General features: G+C 56.7%; 1 protein-coding gene across 3 annotated transcripts in view; it reads right to left on the bottom strand.

Moving 5' to 3' along the window:
- Positions 1–1468: 1468 nt before the first annotated feature.
- CPNE5 (copine 5) overlaps positions 1469–10637 on the bottom strand; it is a 30301-nt gene continuing 21132 nt past the window's right edge. For all 3 annotated transcript variants that reach the window (XM_045294911.1, XM_030886903.2, XM_045294912.1), the window contains exons 6-12: positions 8527–8573; positions 6502–6683; positions 5650–5777; positions 5404–5506; positions 4578–4635; positions 4149–4222; positions 1469–3007 (exon numbers count right to left, since the gene is read on the bottom strand). In XM_045294911.1, coding sequence (XP_045150846.1) covers positions 2789–3007; positions 4149–4222; positions 4578–4635; positions 5404–5506; positions 5650–5777; positions 6502–6683; positions 8527–8573 — 811 coding nt within the window. In that variant the 3' untranslated portion in view covers positions 1469–2788. The remainder of the gene's footprint in view (positions 3008–4148; positions 4223–4577; positions 4636–5403; positions 5507–5649; positions 5778–6501; positions 6684–8526; positions 8574–10637) is intronic.

Here is a 10637-nt window from a genome sequence, read left to right as displayed (position 1 = left end):
CACAACTTGAAGAAGCCAGTGAAGACACAGGTACACAGCATCAAGGGCAGCCACAGTAAATGCCGGGACACCTGCAATTCTGCAACAGCAGCTGGAAGCAGCAAGCCGAAGTGGGTGGGTACGCACATAGGTCGATGGGTAGCTCTCTAGATACAGGGGAGTTTGTGGGAAGCCAGGTGTGTGCATCGATAGGTATTGTTTTGGGTATGTATATGTGCACACTTGTCTAGTTACAATCAACTCGATGGCAGTGGGTGTTTGTTGCTGTTTGGGGGTGGGTAGGTAGGTTTGTGTGCTGTAGGCATAGTCCTATATAGAACAGCACACTTCTGTAGCAAGATTATGGGAACTTCTTAGACATAGCCAAGCACCTCCTGGGACTTGTACTGGGCTCGAAGGTTAAGGACCATGGTGTCAGGGGACATGTAGGTTAACTGGCATAAAACAGCTCATAATCTTTTAAGCCCTAGTTTGGTGAGTAGCACCAGGATTCTTAAAGGTCTGCATGTGGCTGTCTTAAGCTAAAACTCTTGGTCTCTTACCAACAGGAGTGAAGGAGAGCAAAAGAAACCACAGAGTCGAGGAAGCCATTAGTCTACAGACTAATGACCCATAGCCTCCTCTAGCCGGGCACCAGAAGAACTAGATGGTGCCCAGCTACTATTCAAGACTGCTCTGCCCAGGGACATGATAGAAGGTCCCAGTGAGAATGAGAGAAACACGTAGAAAAAAAAAATCATATGAGTTGTATGAGCCCCCAATAAAGTGATTTAAAAAAAGCACATTCATGAAAAAAGATCGGACATACTGGACTGATAAGAGGCTAGAGAGGAAGCCCAAGGCACGCTCTAAGATGCCCTTTTAACCTGAATGGAAGCCATTCTCAGCAGTCACCTTTCAGCCAAGTAATACTGTATTCTACAAAAGAAACACTTACACACCCCTGAGAAATGTGCTCCTGAGAACACTCAACTACATGAGAGCCGGTGGGCAACGTGTGCCCCAAAGGAAGGTGAACGGGCAGCTGAGAAAACTGGAGAGACAGTCAGAGGAGGCAGGGTGGGCACCGGAGGAAGAGCCACCAATGTTATGGAGCAATGTGGCTGTACATCGATGGGTGAGAGATGAATTTGCTGCGTACACTTCCGCCTCCATCACGCCAAATATGTTCCAGTATCACCGCCTTGCTGATGGTCCTTAGTAGTTCCCATCGACCACCTGAAATGATGCTATTGACAGGTTGCTTGTGTGCCTACTGTGTTTCCCCACCTCATTTGTAGGTGTGCTGTTCACTCCACGTGCAGATAGATAGACAAGCATCTGCTCACGGCACCACCCCCTGCGCCGACAGAGCCGGGCCCGAAGCAGTGGCAAGGAAGCTGTGTTGAACAGAAAGGTGGAGAGAGGAGGAGGAGGAGAACGTGGCTTCCGGCAACGAGCAACACCAAGAGAAGGGAAAACAAGGGGCTTTCTTTTCGTAAAAGAACCAAATTTACTTCAGTTTAAGGCAAATTCCACACAGAGACGGTCTCAGAGACGGGCACAGGACCAGAGAGAGTAGAAATACCACCTTCATGCATGACGGGAAGGGCAGCAATGTGGAGCATCAGACGGGGTGGGGCCTGTTCTCCACCCAGGCCCAGGCGTGGCAAGGGCGGGTTTCAGTGGGCTGAGAAGCCCCATGCGGGAGGAGGGGCTGGCATGCATGGCCTGTTCCTGGGAGGGTAGAGGCTGGGCAGCCCTGTGAGCTCAGCTGCTCAACCTTTCCTGAAACAGGGGCAGAGGCTTGGGCTAAGGATTGAGGTGACAGGACAAGGCAGCGTGATCCTCGGGCCAAGACGGCCTGAGGTCCAGGGAGTGGGTGAGGTGTGAGATAGGAGGTGCTGGGTAGAGTTGAAGAAAAAGCTGGGACCATCTGGTCAACCCACTCACCATACAGATGTGGATACTGAGGCCCAGAAGGCAGAAGGGCCTTGCTTGGGTTCCCACAGCAGGGAGGAGGAGGCAGGATTCAACCCAGGGTGCTTAGCTCCTATCCCCATGAGGTGGAGGCTACTCAGAGAGCAAGGGCAGTGGGAGCACCAGGGTCAGGTTGTTCCTTGCCCAGGCCTCTAGGTGGGCACCAGTGGCCCTGGGCAGTCTCTGGGCTGGAGCCTGTAGGGCCACACCAAGGAGAAGCCTGTGTCTAGCACTAACATCATGCTAGGGTGCAGTGCGGCCCAGGGAGGGCTGACCTGGCCTGTGTCCACCATGCCTGCCTCCCCCTCCTGGATCTCTATGCCCCAGAAGGTTCACATGTCCTAGCATCCCTGCACACCCACTAGCTTCAGGAGGCTCACTCAGGGACGGCCCAGGACAGAGAGGGGTGGGCTGTGACACAAGATTAACCACCAGAGAGGGCTAGGGCTGGAGGAGGGAGGTCCAGTGTAGGCTGCCCCCTGAAGGTGAGCAGACAGGATAACCCAGACTAGGCTGAAGGGAACTCCCATCACCCCCCCTAACATCTTCCCGGCTGGGCTAGAACTTGGGAGTCTGGAGAAGTTGGGCTGAGCAGAGATGCTGAAAATTGTGCCCTATTCTGCCCCTGTATGCCTGCCTCCCCAACACCTGGGGTCTAGGCCAGGACACTAGGGCGGAGCTTTCAGAGGCCCCACCCACAGCCCACCTCCCAGGCACCTAGATATGGAAGGGGCTCGAGTGGGCTGGGCAGGAGATGGGCTCCCAGGACCCTGCCCGTTGTCTGACTGGCCCACTCCAGACCCCAGCGCCTGCCTGCCACTGGGCAGGCTCAGATGTGCGCATGCTGGGGGGAGGAGGAGGGCGTGCGAGCAGGGGACTGTGGGGGTGAGCTGGCGGGGGGTCCAGGCGGGGGACGTGGGCGGATGCCCTGCGCCTTCATGTAGGACACCAGCTGGTCCGGGATCTCAGCCAGCACATCGCGGGCCAGGCGCGCCATGCTCAGCACGTGGTTGCCCGTGCGGTCCACATAGTCTCGGAAGGGCACAAACTGGGAGGGAGAGGGGGCATGGTCAGACCGATGCACCTTCCTCCTGCCCTGGGGTCAGGTCTGCACCCTCCTCTAGTCCCTGCTAAGCTCGTCCCCCACATGGTATCTGAATCACTACTCATGCATGCTCTCAACAAATATTGTCCACTTTTTGCATGTGACGCGTCCACATAAATAATGGGCATGCGCGACCTAAGCACACGAAGAGCCAAAGGAACTGGTTCGAGGCGGCTGCGCAGTTGGAACACCGTGCTGGCCTAAAAACGGGGCGCAGAGCACCTCCTCCGCGCCAGGATACTCCACTGAAGATTCTCTCGTTCTGGCAAGGAACACAGGTCCTGGCTCTTAGTAGGTGCTCAGGAAAGGTGCTGCCCGAATCCTCCGCCCTCACTGGCCTCCTCTTTCCTCTCTGGGGCTGGTCCGGCTTCCTTCTGAAGTGACTGACCCCCTACCACTCCCCGAGGGTCTCCAACTCAGCCTGTCACCGGGTCTTTCCGTCACCTGGTCTCCCTCCCCGGATGCTCTCGCCTGTTTCCAGTTCATTTTAGATCTTCATTCCTAGAAGGATCCCTGGCCCCGGCCCCTTTCTTTGCATCAAAGGCCTGTAGGAGAATGCCCGTTTTTTATCCTGCATCTCCTGATCACTAGGGACTAGGTCAGTGAAAGTATGCTTATGGAGGGGACCTTCTGCATCTCAGCGGGTAAGGATTTCCAGAGGACAAAGACCTGCCTGCCCTTTACATTTGCCTTCTAGAACGGGGCGCTCAGACTTTAGCCCAGGTAACCCGTGATGCTCTTTCTCCGGAAAGGGGCAGCTACGCTGAAGATGCCATCTCCGCGGTTCACCTGGGGTAGGCAGCCCAGGTGGGATACAACAGAAGGAGCCAGAAACAGAGCTGGAGGTGCTGTGTGGGGCCCTGGGGGCCAGCAGGTGGAGCTTGGGGGCTGGGGAGGGCACCAGGTTAGGTGACATGGCGGGGAGGGCTGCAGCCCAGAGAGCAGTGTCTGCCCAGATCTGCCCCTTGTCCTTCTCCCAGCCCCTCCCTCCAGGGGTCCTCCCCAGAGAAATCCCCACAAGGAGGGAAGCCTGGCTGAGGGCCCCTTGCACTGCCCATGTGGGCAGCCAGGGCCCAGGCTTCACCTGCACGATGTCTCGCTCGGCCAGCTTCCCCCGGGAGGAGATCCGCACGTCGTCGCCATCCAGCTCCACCATGGCTGTGTGGGGAGAGGTCAGGGAATGGACGGTCAGGGCCCAGGGTTAGGATAATCTAGGGCTCAGACCACAGACTCATGCCCCTGAGTTACACATGAAGAAACTGAGGCTGGAGCGAGACAGGAGCCCAACCTGGCAGGCACCTGATGGCTTATGCAATGCTCCCACCTCCCAAGGTTGGAGTGGAGTGGGGGGGAGTGACTCAGAGCTATTTCCCCAGGGCCTTGGGAGGTGGGTGTGGGGCACCCACCCTGACACACCCCTCCCTGAGTAAACAGTCACGCCTGACACACACACACACACACACCGTGGGAGCCTGGATGGAGAGGCGGGGAGGGCGGTGGTGGCTGGACTCACCATCAAACTCCGCCTGGCCTACGCCGACGATGATGATGGACATGGGTAGTTTGGCAGCCTGGGAGATGGGGGCAGGGGATACAGTTTAAAGAGGGAGTTGAGTACCATAGGCAGGGACCGAAAGGGAGTCCACAGAAGAGAAGAGGGGAGGGGGCGGTGATAGAGAGACAGAGAAAAGCAAGGGGAGGGGGAGAGTGTGCACAGAGAGAGAGCCCAAGGGAGACCAGCTGGGGCCCCAGGAGAAGGGCCAAGCCAGGGGAGGAGACATGGGAAATTTGCCATGGGCCTGCTCTTCCCTCTGCATGCTGGCCTGCTACTTGGGGGGCTCTGTAGGTGAGCGGTGCCGATAGGACTCCTTTTCCCAGATCACCAGGTAGGGGTGTCACAGTCCCTCCGTGGGGTGTCCCACCTCCTCAACCTGGCAGGCTGGGCTGGGGGAGGGGCAAGCACAGTTCTTGAGGGAACCCTAAGTGGTGGTGCCGTGGTGGTACGGCGGGGCTGCGATCCACATGGCCGGCAGTTTGGAACCACCGGCGGCTCTGTGGGAGCAAGACTGAGAACAGATGGGCTTTCAACTCCCCTAAACCTGTGACGGTCTCAGAAGCCCACCGAGGGTTGCGATGACTCGATGGCAGTGAGTTTGCGCGAGTGTCTGGAGAGAGGATCGCTCTGTCCACCGTGGCTGAGGGCAGGGTCTCCAGTCTGCCTGCCACCCGCCCTCCTGGAAGTGGGACCCCAGAGCCAGGCGTGTGGACTAGGGGAACCCCGGAGCGGGCAGAAAGGGGTGAGAAGCCCAGGGGCGTTCCTGGGGCCCATGGGCACGCACATTGACGATGGCCTCCTTGGTCTGTGCCATGTCGGAGATGACCCCGTCCGTGATGATGAGCAGCACTGAGTACTGGGAGCCGTCCTGCACGGCCGCTGCGCTCCTGGGGGGTGCAGAAAAGATCCCTGGTTCTTTAGTGCGCGTAGATCTGGGGGCAGGGGAGTCTCTTCGAGGACATCAGTCTCCGTGGGTGGAGTGAGTGGCTTGGAGGGGTGTGTCACGTGGCCCTGGGGGGGCGGGGCTCACCTGGCCACGTGGGTGACCACGGGGGCGAAGTTGGTGGGGCCGTAGAGCTGCACGGTGCGCAGGCTGCGGTGATAGGCCTCCAGGATCCCGTCGATGCCACAGCACGAGGGGTTCTCCTGGTTGCCGTTCTGGGGGCATGGCACACGGGTGGGGGGCCTGAGGCCAGGACGCAGGGAGGGTGGCCCAGGGGATGGGGGTGGGTAGCCCTGCGCTCCGCTAGACTTCTCCAGTGGGCCCTCCCAGGCAGCATCTGTTCTGGGGGAGCTAGTGGAACGCCCTGAGATCCCCGAGCTTCCCACAGACACCCTCCCCCCCCACACCGAGCCCCCGACCCCTCAGCGGTTGCCGGGGTGATCCATCTTGGCATACCCAGGGCTCAACCCTGCCCTCTGCAGGTGTGAGAGAAACATTCCCTAACACGTCTGATTGATTGCCCTCCAGGGAGAGAGGGGAAAGGGTGGCCTGGTCCACCTAACTCCCAGAGGAACCTACCCTGCAGAGGCCCCCCGGCCGGCCGGCCCCATTCCCCCACTAATGCAGGGAATCCTTAGAATTACCTGCAGCTCCCCACACCCCTAACCTCTTTCCTGGGCCTTTTGAAGGGGACAGTTCAGCCCCAGCTCCACTCTACCCCGACAGCGGTTGGTGGCTCAGACAAGGGGCACTGAGGGGTTTGTGAACAGGGGCCCTGACACAAGGCCCCAACACACAGCCAATCCTCCGCCTGGCTCCAGACGCGGCACCTCAAGTCCCTAAGTTGGAGTATGATGGTAAACGCCCTCCCCACTCCCACCCCAACCGGAGCTTGCCACCGCAACCAGCCGGGCCAGCCTTTCCTCCGGGGCCACCTACCAGAGGGAACTCGTGGGACACCCGGCCATCAGGGGGCAGTTTGGCACCAAAGCCAAGGGCAGGGAACATCTTGTCACTGTCGTAGTGCTGGATGATCTCCCCGACGGCGGTCAGTGCCAGAGCGTAGGCATTCAGCTGGTACGGGCTCATGTAGTGCAGGGATGTGGACTGCGAGGGGTTCCCTGCGGCACAGGACATGGGCAGTTTGCCAGCCTGGACCCTCAAACCATTTGGGGTTCACCAGCATGAGGGGCATCCCCAGACCTTTCTTCTGAGTGGCTTTCAATGGTCAATGTTTCCACTCCAGGTCCAGCACTTAACCCTTTGCAACACCAGGCGACACCCCAGCTTGTCTCTTTCTCCTCAATCCCCCCTTCCGCTCCTAGCCCCCATTCACATCTGTAGGAGATTCTGACTGCTGAACTTTCACACAGAGAGCCCTGGTGGCCTATTGATTACATGTTGGGCTGCTAGCTGCAAGGTCTGCAGTTCGAAACCACTAGCCTCTCCCTGAGAGACCAATGAGGCTTTCTATTCCCGCCAAGAGTTAACAGTTTCAGAGGAAAACCCACAGGGCAGCTCTCCCCTGTCCTTTAGGGTCACTGTGAGTGGAAATTGACTCCGAGGCAGTAGGTACACCTTCATCGAACCCACCAACTTCTCTCTCCTCACTGCCACCACTCTGCTCCGGTCACATGTGGGATGGCAGCAGCTCTGTCTGGCTTACCCTGAGGCTCACACGCATTCAGCACACCAGGCAGGGTGAGCCTGGCACAGCTTGGTCAGGTCACGCTTCTCATTTGAGGTAAAGCTCAAGGGCCCGCTGCCCAGGTGATCTGGCTTCCAGTTCCTGCTCACCTGCCACCCTCTGTCACCTACTCAGCACCTTTGTGCTGGCTGCTCCGTCTGCCTGCAACACTGTCCCCCAAAGGTCTACATGCCTCACCTCTGCTCAAGCCTCCCCTGACCAGCCTAGTGAGGGTTACAGTCTCCCCGATACTTCGGCTCTCTGTTTCTGGCTTGATTTCCCTCCACAGCCCTGGTCACCATGAACTCAATCTAGATTTTCCTTGTTTACTAACAAGTGGGCAGGGCTGGGGTCAGACGACCAAGGCTCCAACCCTGCCTCCCCTGCCTGCTAGCGGCATGGCCTTGGGTCAGTCCCTTAACTTCTCAGCCTCAGTCTCCTCCCCTGCGAAATGAGGAGGCAATGAGGTCCTGCCCCGTGGGATTGCTGTGAGGGTTATACAGAGAGCCCTCCCTGCTCTGGGACACTAAGGGGCTGCGGACACACTGGAGTCGGAGGAGCCCTGACATGAAAGGGGGCCAGAGCGCAAGGCTGAGAAGTTGCTAAGACTGTGGAGTTGGGCAAGGTGGTTGCTCCTGGTGACCTGGCCCCAGCCTGATACAGAGAAAATTCAGAGGCGGCTTGGGACCGAGGTTCTGGCTTGGATCCTGTCTCCTCCCAGAAACACCTACTTCCATCCTGATGGCAGTTTTCCTCTCCAGCCTGTGGGTGAGGCTGCACTGAGGGCCCGGGTTTTGGGTAGGGTGGGCACATCTCTCCCTAGAGTCCTGTGAATGTCCTGTGTGTGCCCCCCATGGACAGGGTGTGGTCCACACTATGTCATTCCAAGAACCAGATTTGTTAGTGACATTCATGAGACCTCGCAACAGCATTGCCAACTTGATTCTATCGTTGGCCCTCCAGGCCCATGCCACACTCTTTGGTACTGAAGACGCCCTGGTGGTGTACTGCTTATATGTTGGCCGGCTAATCACAAAGTCAGCGGTTCGAGGGACAAAGATGAGGCTCTCTATTCCCCATAGAGTCGCAGTCTCAGAAACCCACAAGGGCAGTTCTACCCTGTCCAATAGGGTCTCGATGAGTTGGACTTGACCTGATGGTATTGAGTTTGCTGTGGGTTTTTAGCTCGCAGCAAGCGCCACAGACAGTCCTTAAAAGCACCCCTTCCAGCCCGACCTTCTCTTCCCCAGCCCCTCCCCTTTCCATCCCACACTCACCATTGGAGGCTGTAAAATCAATGGCCACCGTGAAGTTGATCTGAGTCCTAGAGGAGAGGGGGGGGGGGGCTGTTATCTCAGGAGAGGCAGGGCTGTGGGGAGTGGAGTGCAGGGCAGGGGTGAGACCCTCACCTCATTCCTCCCAGCCCTGTTTTCAGATGTGCAACCTTGGAGAAGTCCTCCCTCTCTCCAAGACTCAGCCTCCAGTTCTGAAGGAAGATGGGAGCACCAGCCACACCCTCCCCCAAGGGGCTGGCCGCCCGCATGATCAAAGGAATTTAGCAGCATGAAAGTGCTTTGAGGATGATTAAGTTCTGTGTGGACCCATGATAACTAATGATGACGAATCTCAGACGCACCGTGAAGTAGAGTTAGAATAAGCTTGTGCCCGGGCACCTATTTGAGGCTCACATCTGAAGTCGCATGTACAGTTAAATCGTTCACTAAGAGTCAAATGGACACTGTGCATTTCCTGGGAGAAGAACGAAACAATCCATGAAGCCGTCTCCACAGAAAATTGAACCCGAGCCTATGGACCCTCCAGTCTACCGACAAGTTTGGCAGAAACACGGGGGGCAGAGATGATGCTCAGTGGCGCTGCAGGGGAAGGAGTCACAACACCCAGACTGGGAGCTGTGGACTGGCCCACGACGGCAAGGTGGGCCCCAGAACTACAACACCAGCGCCACCTGGCAACAGGTAGGAAGTGCAGGCCTGCGGGATCAGACCGTCTTCAAGCGGGTGGGAAGAGCCTGGGAATCTGTTTTAGCAAGTCCTTCAGGTAGTTGGGGGTGGAGTGGAGGACACTCGAGTGCAGTGTCTCCCAAAGTGGGAGACGGTTTTGCCAAAGCAGGCACTACAAACGGTTTTCATTTGGCGGGGGGGTTACTGAGTCATTTTTTTTTCCTGAAAAGGGAGTGGGGGTGAGGGAAGTAGGTCAAATAAGTTTGGGAACCTACAATCGAGATGAAAGGTTATTAAGAAAGAAGTCACTCAATCGCAAAATACAGACCTGGCCCGGAGTCTGAAGAAAACAACCCCATTTGAAAATTTGTCAGAATTGGGGGACTTTGAATACTGATTAGACGTGCAGTATGGAAGAATGACTTATTTCTAGGTGTAACTGAGATACTTGGGTTATGGTTTGCTTGTTTCTGAAGAGAGGGCCCTCATATGTAGGAGCGACATCTTGAAGTATTTGGGGATGAATCATACGACTTGGCTTTATCAGGAACTCATGTCCCTGTTTGATTTGTTTTGTTGACAATCAAGCGCCTAGTTCCGCCAGCCCCTCGAAAGGTTCAACCCCATCACCTGAATCCCCCAATCTAACTTTTTATTCTGGGAAATTTGTCATGGATTTGTTTCATGATAACTGGACGGAGGGGAGAACTGCTGGAATGGGGATCCTTCGGGGTTCATTTATCCTTTCCCTCCATTTTTTGTCAGTGTTTGAAAATTTCCAGATGATTGGATCGAAAATTTCGGGGGGTTCGATGGTCTTAGGGACTCAAGGTTGACCCTGGGGAGGTCAAGGGCATGATCAGCAGGAGACCCGAGTCCTGACCCACACCCTTTCCCCTTAGCTGTTGATTAGGGCAGACTATCCAATGAGGCCCAGGCTCTGAGCGAGAAGGAGCCACAAGATGGCAAGAGCCAGTGAGTGGCGGCGGCTGCCTGCCACAGATCTCTCCCCTCATCCCTGCCATTCCCTCCCTGAGGGAAAGGCAAGTCTCACTGAGCAGTGCGATCTGGGCTGGAAGAGCTAACTAACGATGACGGTAGTGTGTTGTCATCTTGTAGTGTGGAGTATAAAGGGTGCATCTTTAAGAGAATACAGGAGACATCTGGAAGGTCAGAGCCCTGTTCTGGGGTCACCCTTAGAACAATGTTTCTGGCCCTCAGAACTGCAACTGAGGGACCCAGTCAGGTCGGTTCTTCCAGATACACAATGAGAGGCAAGGCAGGCCCGAATCCCTAAACAATCCTCCTACCTGGCTGGGTCAAAAAAAGAAAAAGAATGGGGAAAATGACTCCCTGCAGCTCAGCTCTTTGTTACAGAGCAGCATAGAGACTCGGACTCCCAGCTCCTGCTTTGACGGGGCGGGGGG

This window comes from Echinops telfairi, unplaced genomic scaffold (assembly GCF_000313985.2).
Source record: "Echinops telfairi isolate 266 unplaced genomic scaffold, ASM31398v2 ScPeMD7_3533;HRSCAF=4204_1, whole genome shotgun sequence".
NCBI lineage: Eukaryota > Metazoa > Chordata > Mammalia > Afrosoricida > Tenrecidae > Echinops > Echinops telfairi.
Note: the sequence above shows the minus strand (reverse complement) of the source record. Positions and strands in the feature narration are given on the sequence as shown.